At 41.1% G+C, this 17,541-nt stretch overlaps 2 protein-coding genes across 2 annotated transcripts in view; one reads left to right on the forward strand and one right to left on the reverse strand.

Annotated features, from left to right (window-relative positions):
* map3k19 (mitogen-activated protein kinase kinase kinase 19) overlaps window positions 1-7,557 on the forward strand; it is a 12,560-nt gene extending 5,003 nt beyond the window's left edge. Inside the window, exons 6-12 of the mRNA XM_029458659.1 lie at window positions 1,012-1,046; window positions 1,698-3,869; window positions 4,380-4,484; window positions 4,679-4,917; window positions 5,379-5,631; window positions 6,023-6,231; window positions 6,455-7,557. Coding sequence (XP_029314519.1) covers window positions 1,012-1,046; window positions 1,698-3,869; window positions 4,380-4,484; window positions 4,679-4,917; window positions 5,379-5,631; window positions 6,023-6,231; window positions 6,455-6,587 — 3,146 coding nt within the window. The 3' untranslated portion in view covers window positions 6,588-7,557. The remainder of the gene's footprint in view (window positions 1-1,011; window positions 1,047-1,697; window positions 3,870-4,379; window positions 4,485-4,678; window positions 4,918-5,378; window positions 5,632-6,022; window positions 6,232-6,454) is intronic.
* Window positions 7,558-8,792: 1,235 nt separating this feature from the next.
* ccnt2a (cyclin T2a) lies at window positions 8,793-16,689 on the reverse strand. The gene is made up of 10 exons (XM_029458661.1): window positions 16,467-16,689; window positions 15,690-15,771; window positions 15,427-15,555; window positions 15,059-15,119; window positions 14,371-14,433; window positions 13,748-13,793; window positions 11,430-11,593; window positions 11,110-11,180; window positions 9,209-10,484; window positions 8,793-9,056 (listed from the first exon to the last, which is right to left on the reverse strand). The coding sequence occupies exons 1-10, from the start codon at window positions 16,622-16,624 to the stop codon at window positions 8,983-8,985; spliced, it is 2,124 nt and encodes a 707-aa protein (XP_029314521.1). The 5' UTR covers window positions 16,625-16,689; the 3' UTR covers window positions 8,793-8,982.
* Window positions 16,690-17,541: the final 852 nt, after the last annotated feature.

Genomic DNA, 17,541 nt, shown 5'->3' on the forward strand with positions numbered 1-17,541 from the left:
ACTTTATTTTGATGGGCACACCATGCGGTCAATCACATGCGAGGATACCATTATTTGAAATAATGAAGGGGGCAGACGCTCCAAAGATAGCGAGTGAAGTGGTACAGGCCACAGAGCGACGGGGAGCCGGATTTAAATGCAACAGGTCGGGAGAAAGTGAAGAAATGAGCGAAAACCGAAAAAGAAGCACTGCACTAAAGACTTTTATTAATAATAATAATAATAATAATAATAATAATAATACATTAGACTTGTATAGCGCTTTTCCTGTAACTCAAAGACGCTTTTATCTAAAGTGTCATAATGTTAAGACGTTGGCCTTTATTTATTTGATTTGCTTGCTGTGGTTCTGTGTTAAGTTGTTCATATAAAGTTTCATTAAACAACAGTAACTGTGTATTTCTTTTTGTAACGAAAGAAAATGCATAAAAATAAGGCTTTTATGAAAACACTGAATGAAACATTTCTTACCAACACACAAACCATTTTTAATTGCTGAATTAGGCTAAAATAGAAGGCTCCGAGTGATACTAAATGAGGAGCCATTTGGGAGCCGTAAGAGCCGTCTCTTGTAAGGGAGCCGAGCCAAAAGAGCCGAATCTTTGAAAAGAGCCGAATCTTTGAAAAGAGCCGGACCTCCCAACAATAGAATGAACAGTCTGACTCGTTACCATGGGAACCTAAATAAAAACATGCATGCCATGATTGATCACTGGAGAGATGCTGTAATCAGTGAGGAACATACCAATCATGGTATTGTTTTTGTTGTGCACGATTATTTATACTTAACTAAAAATATTGAAGGCTTGAACACTGCTTTGTCTCTTTTGTCCCGGGTTGAATGTACCTTGGGTTGAATGTGCCCCTCTGACAAAACACTTGGCCCCAGCCAGGCCCCCCAGTGATATTGGTCTAGAACTGCCACTGATAAGTTTAGTTAAGCATTTTAGTTGAATTTGATGATACCTGTGTGCATGTTGTTTAATATCTTTAATCTCTTCCTTTCTGCAGGACTGGGTTCTCAAGACACTGTAAATGAACAAAAGGTGAATTTCAACCAAAAAACCTCCTTTCATCAGCTTTGTGAAGGAAATTCTTAATGAGCAGAGTACTGGAACCAAAGGAGCTGATGGAGACCGAAGTGATGTCTTATGTCTGAAGGTTTATTAGATCTTGTATACAAGGAGAACACATCATGAACAATATAAGCGAATACAGAGATGCAGTCACGTTATATGCCACCATCCATTCTGGCAAACACCTAAAGATGGGTCACCTAGATGGCTCCTCCAATCGTAGTCAATACATTCTAAGTAAGACAGGCAAAGTATCTCTCTGACCTTGCCAGTCTGAATACACTGGGCCCATCTTAACTCTTATCTTGCAGCTGTGGTTTGTTGGGTCCAGAGAGTCAACCAGGATATAGATTGTTCTGGGAACAGCCTGAACTTAGAAGGTGCATTCTGTAGGCGGACCTTTGACTGATTTGTATGTGCTCTGCCACACATAGACAGTCACACGTATGTACAAGTATTAGAGTTTGAGCATATCGACATGTGTATATAGAATTTTTACGTAAACTGGTTCAGTTATAGGACTAGTTCCAAAATTCCAAGGTTCACCTATTTGATTTTTCATACTTACATTTATTTGTCTACCTCACAAGTCCTTACTGTTAATGTCCGTATTCTCTGCAGTTGTTGCAGGGTCCCTTACCGTCTTTGCATCCCAGAACACCCAAGATGTTGGCACCACTAGACAACCGGCCCAGGGAAATTGCGGCTCTGCCGGCACTAAAGCACCACATTCCCCTGAAGCCTATCAGCCGGAGCCCCCTTTGCTCCAGGACCTGGCTGAGGAGAGAAAGGCTGTCCTGGGACAGCCCATGCACTGGCCCTCTGACCATTAAAGGGGGTAGTGAGGAGAGTGGGTCCAGCAGTAGTCAGAGTTCCATCGACCTGGAGGACGAGGAAGATGAGAGGGATATATGTGGCAGAGCTTCAGGAGAAAGACATCTGAAGTTTGTTGGAGAGAGATTGTTGCAGCATTCCAACGGCGTGAGCTCGACCGAGGCTAATTTTGTTGAGGAGCATTTTAAAGTTCAGTCAAGGTTCAGTCATATTCCACAGATCCACAGATCAGCAGATGACTTTGATGGAGATGCTATCAATCACACAACAGATCTTCTCTGCACAAAAAAAGCTATAAACTCTCAATGTGAAGGCAAAGCCAATATGAAGTATACAAAGGAGCCTGTTGATTGTCAGTCCTTTATAAAATGTAACACCGTGCACAATGAAATACCTATCACATCAAAGTCGAAGGACGAGAAGAATGATGTGGGTTGCACCCCAGAGCCTGGAACTGAGATTAGCCATGGGGTAACATTTAATATGAATAAAGACCATGGTAATGTTATTTCATATTCTAAAGGGACTTATAGAAATGACATGCAGCATATAGAACAGACAGAAAAAACAATGAAGGATTCCTCTTATGAAGAAACCTGGGTATATAACCCAATCCTTCGTAGGGAGGATGTTAAGTTAACTACTAGCACTACTGAGGAGAAAATATTATTATTCACTCCAGCTGTAAACCTTCCACAGTCAGATATGGATCCCAAGAGAAATGAGAGGATGTTGAAAGCCTTAAAGCCTGTCGGGAACAAGGAGAGGAGAAATAGCACGAAATGTGAACTGAGAGCAAAAATTCAAACGAGCCAGCAGTCCTTCAACGTGCTAGCACACAAAGAGCGAAGCATCCTAAATCGGAACAAGTCCAAAAGCAATCTGAAATACTCATCCCTTTCTACACAAGTTAAAGATAAAACCAGGAAAAGCCCCGAGCTAATAATTAGCGGAGAGACAGTCATAAAAGTGAAGTCAAAGCCAAAAGGTGCTCATTGTAACACTGGCACCACATCACCACGGAAAAAGCTTAATGATCAGGGCAAAAGAGCAAATCCTGAAAAGATGAACAGCAATAGAGCTCAACAACATCCACCAGCGAGGGAGCTGAAGAGCATCCGTAAGTTGAAGAGACCCGGTCTAGCAGGGACACCCAGGTCTAAATCTGCCGTGGACTTCATCACCTACAAAGACATGTTTCAGCAGATACAGAGTGGGGATGAAGGACCGGCAATCTACGAGATGTTTGCTGGTCCGATCTATGATAACCTTCGAGTTACCAGCTCCTGTGAGAAAGTTAAGGACAGACAAGTGCAGTCTGCTCCGCCTAAGAAGACTCAACAGTGCCATAAAGTCAAACACAGACCATTGAAACAAGCACAAAAGAGAAGTCCAGGGGAGAGCATCGTGATTTCAGCTAAAAGCAAACCTAAACATGAGTCCTCTAGGGGGAAACCTCCCCTCACACCTGTACCAAGGAAAGGCACACAAAAAATGATGGATACGCCAAATTCAGATAGGTGCAAAGCAGCTGAGCCCTCTAAGGATGTTGATATTTGTCAGAGTAGCGCTCAAGAAACTGTTTTATCTACCATAGAGGAGGCTCTTTCTAGATATGGGTCTGAAACAATTAAATCTGATGACAAAACATTGACTCACCCCCAAATGCGAGAAAAAGGAAATCCAAACCGACCACTTCCTGAACACGTGTTATCTCAAAGCCCCCAACAGTCAATGATCAAAACCTGGACGTCTTCCAGCAGCAGCAGCAGCCACACATTCATGTCACCAGTTTACCAGAAGTTTCTGGATGAAGTGGGGGACGGGCCGCTTACAGATGACCTGCTGCAATGTCTGGCCGAGGAGCTGATCTCATTGGACGAGAGGGATGTATCCATAGGACCTGAAGACCTGGAGTCTGAATTCGATCCTGTATCAGGAAGAAATTCATTTCCTGAGGTGAACTGTTATGGTCAAAAGTAACAAAACTGTTCTTTCCACAGATATTAGGGCCACACAGGAGCAACTGATATGTCTCTGTCTCAGGGTTATATTAATGTATACATTGCTGGGGAACATTAGAAATTACATTAAGACATTAAGGTTTTACTTGGGGTCTACACCCTTAAACACATTGTACCATTTTAACAACGTACAATTAGTTTTGACATGTTGTGGAACAAGTGTTTCTCCAAGTCAAGAAGAAGGCGTAAAGAAAACATGCCCCTGGGGAGGGCCTTGCTATTTTTTACAAAATGAAACATAAGGTTCAGTCCCAATTACCGATCTAATTATTTTCGTACAGTCCAACAAAAAGTTAAGACTTTATGACGTTCACATGTACCTACGAATATATTAAGATAAAATAAAAATTGGCTGCCAGAGAATCCAAATTATTCTGATCCAGTAAATCTTCCAGATGTTTTTTTTTTATTTTAAGAAATATTCATTATGTGTATTTTATCGCAGGTTATTTCAACAGACAGTGCTGCTCTGCTTGGCTCTGTGTTGGTTGTAGATGAGGCCCTTACATGGAAAAAAGGTGAAGTTCTCGGCAGAGGAGCCTATGGGACAGTAAGTTTGGACATTTAGACTAACGAAGTAAGGCAACAAACTAAAATTACACAAAGTACACCAACGTCCTACAATGTTATCTATTCATACAATCGTGCAATCTACAATAATCTTTAAAAAATACTCAAAACATTATACGTACTGCAGCATTGATGCTCCACTTACCCTGGCAAACACTGCTGCCTTCTTCCCAGGTTTACTGTGGCCTGACCAGCCAGGGCCAGCTGATAGCTGTGAAGCAGGTGGGCCTGGATGCCTCTGACCCCGATGCTGCTAGGAGGGAGTACAGTCGTCTGCAGGGGGAAGTGGAGCTGCTTAAAACCCTTAGACACACCAACATCGTGGGCTTCCTGGAGACCTCACTTTATCAGCATGTGGTTTCCATCTTTATGGAATACATCCCAGGAGGATCCATCGCCAGCATCCTTCACAGGTCAGGTTTGATTCAAAACAGCTTGACCCAGAAGTATTTGTTGCAAACATTAAAAGAATACCTCACCCCTAAAATGATCATTCAATTGCTTACCGTGTTACCATGAATAACACGCTTTTTCTTGCACGCGTCCACGATGAATGAAGAATCCAAAAACTAATTGACTTAAATAGGGGCATGCAGAAGTGTTTTAAACTGTTATGTTTTAGCAAAAATGCATATGTTTGGATTATAGTGAGCAGTGAGTCTTGGATTATAATGCATGAGTTGTGTTTAAATGTATAAAGAGAAGTTTGGATATAGTATTGCTCTTGTTAAAGTGGCCCACATTTACATCTATTCATCAAGAATTTCAGTTTTTTTGGGGGTGAAGTATTCCTTTAAACTTTAGATAATCAGAGGGTTTAACAATAAATGGTCTGTATTAATGCCTTTAACACTATCCCTTTAACTTCTGTAAGGTTTGGTCCACTGCCAGAGCGTGTCCTGGCTCTTTACACCCATCAGATCCTGGAAGGGGTGGCCTACCTTCACCTGAACAGGGTGATTCATCGTGACTTGAAGGGAAACAACGTCATGCTGATGCCTACTGGAGTCATCAAGCTCATAGACTTTGGCTGTGCGCGTCGTCTCAGCTGCCTGAACCACACTGCTAGCAACAGTGGAGATCTGCTCAAGTCTGTCCACGGCACACCCTACTGGATGGCACCAGAGGTAGATGTAGAGTTAATTTAGGATGTGTTCTTACCTGAGAAGCTGGTGTTATTATGGACCCACTGCTTTTCTTGGCAAGACTCGCCTTGCGTTGTATTAAAGTGCTAGGTTTGGCCAGGTGCCTATGCTAGCGCGAGCTAGGCTACTAGTAACCTGGATTGTTAAGGTCCTATGCCCCGACAAATGGGCTATCCTGACCCTAACCACTCGAGGTCAATGCCTAACCTTAACCAGCTACCCAGGGCGGGTCTTGGCAAGAAAAACCAGTGGAATTCATAATTACGTGCGGAGATGGCTCTTTTTGAATTACTTAAATTCCATATATTTCATTGTATGCTAAAAGTTTAATTGCTCTTTTAATCTGACTCTTATCATATTTTCCTCTCCTCAGGTTATTAATGAGACAGGATATGGCAGGAAGTCCGATATATGGAGTGTGGGTTGCACAGTGTTTGAGATGGCCACAGGGAAACCACCACTGGCCCACATGGACAAGATGGCTGCCTTGTTCTACATTGGGGCTCAAAGAGGGTCGATGCCCTCCTTACCAGATGGGTTTTCGGATAACGCCAAGGATTTTGTACAAACCAGCTTGACAAGGTGAGACCTATAGTCCCCCTGGTCTATGTAAACTGGCCAATTCTATGTAAACTGGCCAATTCCCATGTTACACTGAGCTACCTTCTGAATAATGAAACATACAGTATTTATAAAGAGCTTGGAACTTATCGAGTTAAAGACCTAATTCAGTGTATTTCCTTCTATTTATAGTCATGTTTGGGAATACATTTCCTTATTTTCATTTGCTTTCTCTATACTCAAGTGACCAGAAACTACGGCCTTCTGCAGACCAGCTGCTGAAGCATTCATTCATCCCCCAAAGTGAGACTGGAGCAAACTCTTGGGAGACGCAGAAAAAGAGCTGCTGTGGTCACCCAGAGGGACTGTGTGGTTAACAAGTTACACTAAGAGAATGTTTGAGTTCAAAGAGACATTTTAATGATTTAATTCAGATTGATAACTCAAAGTATTCTTTTGTGACCCTTTGAGGACCTGTCACCTGTCCCCTGTCCCCAGTGATGTAATAGTAGCAAGTTTGGGAGCATGGCCTTGTGTCCCAGACCTTTCTGGAGACTACAACACAAGGAGAAGAAACTGTAGTCATTGCATTGTTAAGCTAAAGTTTAAGAAACTACATGAAAAGCACTTTCATACATTTAACTTTAGCCTAATAGAAGCTATAAAATGTGAATAGATAGAAGGCAGAGTTTCTGTTACTGATTTTGGATATTTTCTATAGAAATCTCAAATGTGCCAATCTTATGTGTTAATGTAACATGTATAGAGTGTAACTTTAGGTCTCTGCTTTGTCATACGTGTAGTTTCTCATAAAATGTGTCTAATCCATATTGCAACATCAATTATATAACCTATTTTTCCATGCCGAGAATGTGAATTACTTCAAGTTAGCCGTGTGTGAAATACACGTGTAAAATTGTGCACATGCCACAAATTAGAACTTACTTTCATTACTAGAAACAACTACATGCATGTCTCCTCATATTCAAATCAGCAAGTTTCTTTCCTCTTAGACTAGTAACATGGATATAAGCATAATAAATGACAGCGACAACCAGGGTTTATATTGTGTCAGGGTAATGGCAACTTTGATGTTTATTCATAATATTGAAATGAAAAAAAAGAATGTAAAGAGGGGGTTATGCTTCTTTGTCAACAGCTGCTTTTGCTCTGTGTGCGCAGCTATAAATCCCTCATGAGGGTACAAACAATTGAGCCTCAAGTATTTTTGCACTCTTTAAATAAACGAGTAACCCAGTCAAGAACAGAGGGGACGGTCATGTCAAAATTTGAGAACAATACAGAGTTTAATGTATGAAACTGATGTGAAAACACGTTTTCGGACAGGTACATGGCTGAAAATGTAAATTCAACCAATTGGATGAATACAAAACCTATTGGAGTCGTCCACATTGCAGATACCAAAACATCCAGCGGGTCATGTTGCATATGGCCAATTGGTCACTGTTCTGACAGCTGTTGCTGCAGTTTTCTTCCTATATAGTACCATGTTAATGGCTGATTGAAATATACTTACATGTATCCCCTTTATGGGCTGACATCTAAGGGCTACAACTTCATGTCTTGAAATTATGTCGATGCACGTCAAAGTAAAAAGGGTTATGTAAACTTTAATAGCACACTACTACTGTCTGTCAGTGTTTTCTTCTTTTTGAGGCACAACCTTTGGCATCCAGCTTAAAGGTCTACTTATAGGTCCCAAAAAACATTTTTTGGTACAAATTGCATCGCACTGATGTTATAAGTAGGTGGATGTGTATGTGTTACTGAGGGCATCAACTGATATTCCCTGCACAGTACAGCTCCCCCTGTAGGAAGGTTGTAAGACGCACACACCACTGGAATGCTGCAATCATTCACCCGATGATGCCCAATCCGTTGATCATCAAAATAAAAGTATTTTATAGGTATTATAGTTATCTTGTTATACTTACAAGCAGCTCCAAACCCGAGTAGTCATGGTATAGTTTTTTTTCTTTAAACATACAAAAACGTATGTACATTTATCTCCACTTTCTGTAAACAGCAAGTACGCATTCTCCTTTTAAATCCCTTTGATGATTGAAACATGCAAATCATACGCACAGTACTAATGTATAACAATAAATCAAGGACAAGGAGATGAAACTTCACACCTAAAAAAAAAAATGGCATCCATCAACAGTATTAAATGGAATGCCAGCAAACAACTTGAACTCATCTCCAGCTGGTCACTCACTTCCTCCATACAACCGCAGAAATGTGATTCAATTAATCGTAAAAAAAAAAGAAAAACAAAAAAAGGAAGAAAGTGCACCTTCCACGACTCTTATAGTACTTGTAATACTTTTGTTTTACCATATGGAGATCTGAAATGTAGGGAAGGACTTTCCCCCATGGATGAAAATGCACACACACACACACCCACCTTTGCACATTCCGAGACTCATTTGAGGAGGAAGAAGAACCAAGCAGCAATTCAACACACCAACAGAAAGACAGGACTGAGCATCACGGCCCAGAGATCTGATGGTCAGGAAGCATAATTTTTTCATCTTTCTTGTCTCTCAGAAATTGAGAAGTCCCAAAATACTTATCTCTTTTTTTTTTTTTTTTTTTTTTTTTTGCCTTTAAGTAAAGGGTTTATCATGACATAAAGAGTTATTTTTCCTAGGGCACTTAACAGGGAGGTGAGCATAGTCTTCAAAGTCTGAGCTGTGGGTAGTTTTGTTGCCATTTCCACGTGCTGGCCATGGCTGCAGAGGGCGGGACTCAGTGTCTCTGCTCTCCTACTTCATGTGGCGATTCACTAGGAGGAGGGTACTGCTGAGAGGTCCGCAGCCCACCTGGGTGTGACAGGAGGGGAGGAGGAGAAACAAGAATAAGGAGGAGGAGGAAGGGGACGGAGGTTAGCCATAGAGCTGCAAGCCAGATAAAACACACTGCAGTACAGGAGAGGAGCAAGGAGGAAAAAAGGGGAAAGAAAAAGATGTAGTACCTGCAGCACCAGTGCCACCCTTGGAGATTTTGCTCACTTTGGAGCATGTGGTGGAGAATGAGGAGGAAGGGTGGTGGTTGTGGCTGGCCTCGGGGTACGCCCTCTTGCGAGACGAGGATGAAGACAGAGCGGTGGATCCGGGAGGAGCAAGCGTAGTCCCTTCCATGCTGGCCAGTCCTGGAGGACCCCGTAGAAGGCCTCCTCCGCCATTCCCGCTGTGTGTGTGTGGATGACTGTGCTTGTGGTGGCGATGGAGGCTGTGATCTGCTCCGCGATGTTGTTTCTCCTTGCTCACCAGAGGGCTGGAATGTTTACTCTTGTTGTGGTTGGCTGCCATGCCTTCATCCGATGAGCTGTGGCGCTCTGATGATGAGACTTTTATCTTCATCTTAAGCTCATCTTTGCTCACCTGTCCACTTTTATCCAGCTGGTAGCTGCCACCAGACCCAGGAACAGCCAGGCGGAGTTTGAGTGAGCCTTTGTCCCGTTTGTCACTGTGAGGACGTCTATCTTGCCCTGAAGTTGAGGAGGAGGGGACTTTCATTTTCATTGGAGAGGCAGTGGTGCCCCCACCACCACTATGGGATGTTTGGTGGGGCTGTGAATGTTTTCTATGGTCTACTTGACTTGTAGTGATTGGTGCATAGGTAGAAGAGGAGGAAGATAACATATCCCCCCTCATGTCACAATCCATTAATCCTCCATGTTGTTCCTGACTGCGTTTATGCCCAGAGATAGCCAGCTCTCCCGCATGTTTCTCTCTGTATTTGTCCAGAGACAGCTTCTGAGCTGGAGATGGTTGTGGTGCAGGTGGCTGAGAGTATGCAGACTGAGGCTTGCCCACTCCGCTCCCACCAGCTCCCTTATGTTCCTGTTTGACAGGGATGAAGTCTAGTGTTTTCTCAGTCCTGTATACCGGCGCATGCTGAAGCAAAGAGGAAGTGCCGGTCTGCGAGGACAGTGTGGGCTCATGCAGAGGGATGCTGAGGGGTTCCTGCTTTATACAAGTGGAAGAGTACCCCGCTTGGCTCTGGTTGCCCAGGGGCCACTCACTGTGGCTGGCTGGGTTGTATGTGCCAGCCAAGGCGTCCAGAGACAGGGGTGCGCCTCCGGACTGGCCTGACATGAAGGTGGCGCTTGCTTTGGAAAAACTTGGGTTGGAGGAGACTCCAGGGAGTGATGCATCAACTGGATCTTGGAGCATGGAAGGCCCAGCAAAGGAGTTGTCAGTCAACGAAGTGCCATCGCCCTTGGGCTTTTTGGCAGCTTGGGTTGCCTAGGGGATAGAAAGAGATGTGTTAGACTCTTAAGAGTTTGGTTTTTAGTTAGCAGCAATCTCTCTGAAGGGAGTTTAACAATGGGACAAACAATCAATGTTTTGTTAATACTTGTGATCTTAACACTGCATAGTATGGCAGCATTGCCAAACTTGGGTGCAAGTTTATAGTTCCTATACAACTACTAAACAGTTTTTAGCTTTAACATTGTTTGTAATTGTAAAATGTTTTACATTTTAGCTGGTTTGAAAAGATCACATTGGTGTACATGAAACGTTTTTGGTGAGTCTGAAATGGCAATTTAAATTAGATTTATTTAAAAAAATAAAATTAAAAAAATGTATTCCATCTGCCTGCGCTAATAAATCATAACTAAATTGCCATTTCAGACCCATCATCTACAGATGCACCGATCAGTTTCAAACTTCCGTTTTTTCATTCTTTACGATTCTTCTCTGATATGTATGCACATACAATTGAATTTGTCAATGAAAGAAAAGTTACAAAATTGTGTAAGCTGGAATTGGCATGTCAGATTTTTCAAAAATGGATATGGACCTAGAATATTGCAATCAGTGCATCTCTACTTTCCAATGCAAAAAACAGAGCAGCAATGTCTCCTACCCTCCAGTTGCGTATCCTCTTTAGCCGGTTAGGTGTCTTCTCCAGAATCTGCAGAAACTCGTGGGTCAACTCTACAAAAGACATGCATGTTGTCATTAAACCTCCTCAAATTCTGCCGCTACACCGACACAATGCAACGACCTCTTCTCTCATTTACACCGTCAGGAAATATGTGAATTCTATAACCTTTGCCCAAGTTTACAAAACAGCCATATAGAAAATTTAAATATATAACAAGATATAAGAAATTGCTGCAAGGTAAATGTATCCACTGTAATACAGCACATTATGGAAAAAGTAAAACATTAATTCAATCTCACCATCAAGCAGCTCGAGGGTGACAGAGTTGTCCACGTACTCCCACCAGTGTTTCCCATCAGTGGAAACTGGTATCTCCCAGTTGGACCACTTACACACCAGGTGGATGCACACACAGGAGATCACCGTGGGCTTGTACTGGAGGCAGAAGGTAGTGAGGTGTAGACTGCAAAGTGTGTGTGTGTGTGTGTGAGGGTATGCGCACGTGACGAGTGTGTAAGAATGAATATTTCACAAATGTGAGGGTGTAGGAATGTGTGGAATGAATTCAGGCCAGGCGTCCCGATTGGTCCCACATATGTAGAAAAGAGAGAGAAAAAACAAAAGAGGGAGCGGACAGTTTTAATTTACTGTGGGCGTTGGTTACAAAAGATAAGCCATTATTTGTTTGTGTTGATACATTAAACTCTGATAATGTAACAGTTTCTCATGTCAAATCCAGGTCACAAGATCAATAATTCATGTAAGGTCATAATTTCCAGTGTGTTTAAAAAGTAAGCATTGAATTGTGTCATGTAATATTTGTTTCAAGGAACGTGGCTTTGTTAAATGTTAGGGCATCAAAACAAAAGTGAGGGAAGTGGAGTAGGGGGCCATGTGTAGTAGCTGCAGTCCCATTGTGAAACACTGTAGCCTGAGGCCACCCATGGGACAGTTACATCATTGTACAGTGAACTGGCGAGGGGCTGCTCTTACGACCCGCTCTGTGTGGCTCTCTGGGACTTTGTTGAAAGGGATAAACCTAGTGGGCCCTCCAGATCAATGGATACAACGTGGCACCAGTGCTGACAGTGTTAGGGCTTCACTGAAGTGTACGCATGGTCTCAACACTGAGAGCCTTCCTAAGTTAAATATTATGGCTAATCTGACATATGACCAAAAAGAAAATCATAATTGAATAAATTTAACATTGTTCTAAAACAATGAAATTAGCAAGAGTGAAGAGCAATGGAAGTTTAGAACGCAACAGAAAAAAATATATTCTTATCACATCAAAAGTAACAAATACAATTAGCCAAATGACCACCAGCCAAGTATTTAAAGCTAACATCGACACAAACTGCTGCCACTGAAGGCTTCAGTTCTTTGTTAGCTCACCAATGGTGAACAGAGTATACATCGGTTATATTACATAAGCACTACGGTTGTTTTTGCGATTGAAAGTAAGATCATTTGGTAAGAGCTGGATGGTACCCTTGACTGTGAGACAAGTTCGGTGTCTGGAGTATGGTCTGTCAGATCACAGCGGCTTTATTAAACAACGCTATCAGTCGCAGCCAACGGTAACAAGAATTTGGCTGATGGCAACATTTCAAAACCCAACTCCGATGGATTTAGACATCTATAAATTCTTTAAAACATTAGGAATGAGTCGTCTTCACCTAAATAAAATAAATCAATTTGTAAGAGGATTGAACTATTTTAAGAACAGTCATTGGCTTTAGCTTGCAATCCTAATGAGTACCAGCTGAGTGCAAAACGTCAAACATCCCTTCAGTCAGCATCCAGACAGTCAATTTTCAAGTAGTTGAAGTCAATTACATAAAAGCAAATTCCTTTCCTCCACCTTTAACTATAAACAAACCCTTTAAGGACCCAGTTTTCATACTACAAGACATGTCAAGAAGAAGAAAAATGTCCTTGCCTTAGAATAAATAATAAATCACCAAATAAATGCATTTGGATTAATGAGAGATGTTCAAATTGCTATACTCATTACATATTCTGCAGGTCCTTAAAGGGACGCGGTTACGCTTTTCTTGTCACATGTTTTACATGAGCTACATGTATGAAACAATCTTTTCAAAAAGCTAGTAAGTATGTGCAAGTACATATTGCAAAACGTGAAAGATATTTCAGGAGATAATGCATTTTGAACAAATGAATATGAAAAAGAACATTTTAAAAATTAATTTGCGTTACTTACCGGATGAACCTCTACGAGAAATGTTTACATCTGTGAAATCTTTAGCTGCTATTCAGGCTACCAAAGTGTCTCTCTTAGAATTATGCACTTTTTCGCAACCGAACAAACATGTGGGTTTCAAGCGCACCACTACACTTCACACCTTGCATTCAACCCATCTGTGCCAACACGTGGTCCCTTGTACAATACACCGCACTGCAACTGGGGCCGGTAACGCTACAACCCACCCTGTCCCGCTCCCTTTGAACAAGGGAGGGGAGCTAAGGGGAGGAGGCAAGCATCACAACAACCACCAGCGCAAGTAGGGCCCGTTGGACACTGAAAGGGTAACCTGCATTACAGGAAGCTATGGTGTGCAGTCAAAGTGCAACAAAGGAGGGGCAGGATAACAACCTGTTGGTAGCCATGAAATAGGAAGTCTGTGCCAGATCCTTGCTTGCTGTAAGAGAGACAGACAAATAGAAGAACAGGGGAGGGAGGGGAAAGGATTACCATTTTTGCAAGTCAAAAGCATTTCATCATCATTAGGTCAGGAGGGGCATGTTTCAATGCACTGATTAAACCAAAGCCAAGACTAAAAAGGACACTAGGATCAAACTTAGGCTTCATTTAAAATGTAAAAGCAAGCTGTATAATTATATATATATATATAAAAATATAATTATCCAGCATGCATATATATAAATATAAATATAAATAATGGCGCCAGAACCACTTGTTTGACTGTGTCAACCATAACCAATATTTTAAAAATGGTTTTAAAGATACAGAATGAAATGGCAAAACCCCAAAATAAAAACTATTACAATTCAGTCTTGGACTTGGCCCAATAAGTGCCAGTCAATGCTGTGGTCTATGTGCTATGTCATATAATGAACCAAAAAGGCCATGAAAAGAGCAAGGTGTGTGTGTGGTCATGTAACCATTAAATCAGGGTTTCACCCCCCTCCCCACCCACATTTGAGGTGGGACAAATAAGAGCAGAGGGCACAAAGAGCAAAGAAGGAAGCCTCTACCTCGCACTAGCTGGGAACATTTCACCACATCAGTGTGTGGGTGATCAATAGTAATTTCAAAGCCTGGAACAAAATACATGACAGGTGAGTTCAACACAGAGACAGTTGGGAGGTGACATGTCATTTCATGATTAAACAAACAATCCTAGTAATCCATCTAAGGGCTATCAAGTCAGATTCTAGTAGGTATCTAAGAGTTAAATGTGAATAATGGAACTTAATGATCAATTTATATATGTACTTTACAAATTAGACAAATCTACTTAGGCCATTTTCACTCTGGATGCAAGACATTTCTCACTATTGAATGTAATCAGTAAGCAATCACAAATTGCTGTAGCAATAACATAAAATGTTTCCTAGCAGTGAAATGGAAATAAAATTTGTATAAAAAATAAATATAAAAAAACATGCGCGAACATCCATAATGCCTTATCAATACAGTGTTTCATGACTAATGTCGGCAATGACAGAATGACATGTCACCTTTACATGATTTCTTGAAAAATATGTACATGACAAGATACCCATACAGTAGCTGATAAAACATTTCACTCAACAGGCTGTGATGAATAATTGCAACAGTGATCAATAGCACTTCTCCCTTAACGATAAGCCAAAGATAATGATTATGATAAAACAAAACACTATCTCTCTCAAGTCATCCACTCCAGTCACCACTACTTACCCAGGGTCTGCAGCACTATGGATTCAAGTATCACCAGCTCTTGAGCTTGCTGGAGGTATGCCTGAAGTTTGATAGACAGTCATTACAACACAATTGTAATGAGTCTATTAATCTATACCCCTAACTAATTTCAAATGGCCAAATACTCCAAACAGAGAGGCTCATTTTACTATTAACGTTAGCCTTGTTAGGTGTATGGTACACACCAACAGCAGGCCGGGACAGTAAAAATAAGGCCCTCTGTAGAGGGCATGGGAATTTGGCACAGCCAGTAACACATAGGGAAACCATGACCAGAGTACTGCAAAGTCAGATGTAGAAAGGGAAAATTCTTCAACCATACAATGTGTAGATCATCCTGAACTTACATTACTCTTTGTGTCTAGAGGCGACTCTTGGGGATTTAGGCAAGCATGTGCAACTTTGATCACATGTTCGAGTTTCCGAGGTTGCTCTTCCACTTTTGCGGCCAAGAATAAGGTGGTTGGAGAGATTATCTGCGCAAAAGCATCAAAACATTTCAATATATACACTCATAATAACTTCTGTAGGCAATTTCTGTCCAACAATCTCCCCAACATGTGCTAATATATTTCAGGTCAATAGCAGTATTGTGTAATATAATACTTACATTCCTGTGGAATTTGGTGAAAGAGTGGTGCATATAAAATCTATGCATGTAAACAGTGGCTGTATTTATTGTCAATTGCGAGCTGGAAGGTGGGTCAAGGGAACTTTTTTTTTTTTTACTTTCACTGAGTGTAAATCACGCTGACAAGAACAGAACGAACACATTAACTATATACAATTAATCACGACACGACACGCATCATTGGGCAACGTATCAGCACTCAACAAATGTTTAAAATATATAAAGGCCAGAGTAAAGAAAAGTTAACAATTGAGCATACGACACTGTATAGCAAGCTAACTTAGTTAGGTGACTTGCGTTAGCTTTATGATAGCACTTATACTACATCAAAATAACAAGAGAATGTTAAATAGATAACTTTATGCATCAACTAACACATTTAAATTAAATATACCACTATCTAATCAAATAAGCTCGACCGGGCCTAGGGATAAAGACATTCACGAGACAAGGGGCTAGCAACAGCTGCAAACTAGCCTAATGGCCTTTTAGACGTAAAACATCGTCTAGCTAGTTAGCGTGCTAAAATGGGCTTAGCTAACATTACACTTGAACCAATAGCATTGAGATTCCAGGTTAACACTTAGTACAACAGTATTTAACAAAAAATGCAAGTCGAAAAGTCAATAATGTTGCTCTCTAGACTCAGAAAGTCAGTTTAAAATGAGCTAATGCTATCGGGGCCCGCTGCAACGGTTAGCGCCATGTCTAATACTTGTAGTCTGGTCGAGAGATAACTTTGTTTACAAAGGATACACGTTAAGTCTCTGGCCCATATCTTGGATCAGATTCGCCGCTTGTTGTCGATAGGAGAGCTCGCGGTCTGGTTCTACTCCACATCGACGGGACGGCGTAGTTTCGAGCTGCTCCCGAGTGAAAAACCATTTCGACGAGGATCCCCGGCACGCCGCCATTGCTCTCCAACATTGGGCATCGAGAAAGCGGATGTGACGTCGGTGTCGCACAGGAAAACACGACTTCTTCGACTGTGAGACGGGCATATAGTATTCACGTGCGTAAATATTCGCATGCAGTTTTATATCTGGAGATTGTATTAGGGTGATTCTTCAACTATCGTCATTTTTGTGTCCCTAGCAGAAATAAGAAAAACTAAAACACATTTCCTATTTTTTGTTTTTGTGACACTCACTTAATTAACACCAAAAGGAACATACAACAATTAAATCATAGACCAGTCATTATTTTTATTACATAAAAGCGGCCTTTTATTTGTAGTTCTTGCTGTATATCACTTGTCCCTGGGCCTGATTTTGGATATTCAAACCTGCTAAGTTTTGAAATTAATATTGACCTAATATTAATTGTATGTGCAAATGATACATACATGACCATTTTAATGAAATGTATAATATGTTGTAAGATATATTAGTATTTCATGTCTTTTTTTATAAAAAGAACACCTGTCCCTTGGGGTCCCTGTCATTTCCATCACACCATGCAAAATGTGAATTTGGTGAGTTTTTTATAAAGTTTTTAAACTTGGTGATCACAGTCATAGTCATGTGACAGGAGAGCACATGGCTGCAGCACAAAGACAGCTCCATGAAGGGAAGTGATATAAGGTAAAATCAAGGTCAATATTTGGTAAATCAAAAATATGTTTATTGGCTGTCATTGGCTAGCTCATATATCCTCATATATCCTTTAAATGTAGAAATAATAAGAAAAACATCATTTGGTATTGTCTATTTTGTGTTTATTTAATGCTAGCTCTAAAGAAGACGTTATCATGCTAACACATCATGAGATTTTTTTTAAAATGTGACAAAACGTAATTTCCACAACAGTCATTTCCATCACTTTTATTATT

Source organism: Cottoperca gobio, chromosome 21 (genome assembly GCF_900634415.1).
Source record: "Cottoperca gobio chromosome 21, fCotGob3.1, whole genome shotgun sequence".
NCBI classification, from domain to species: Eukaryota; Metazoa; Chordata; class Actinopteri; order Perciformes; family Bovichtidae; genus Cottoperca; species Cottoperca gobio.

What these genes read in the sequence shown, in the direction of transcription:
- ccnt2a (XM_029458661.1), bottom strand. Translation starts at nt 16,624, where the DNA reads ATGGCGGCGTGCCGGGGATCCTCGTCGAAATGGTTTTTCACTCGGGAG. An exon ending in ATGGGCCAGAGACTTAACGT is followed by an intron (nt 15,772 to 16,466) that starts GTATCCTTTGTA and finishes CCCACCTTCCAG; the next exon opens with CTCGCAATTGACAATAAATA. An exon ending in CACCCTCGAGCTGCTTGATG is followed by an intron (nt 11,181 to 11,429) that starts GTGAGATTGAAT and finishes TGTCTTTTGTAG; the next exon opens with AGTTGACCCACGAGTTTCTG.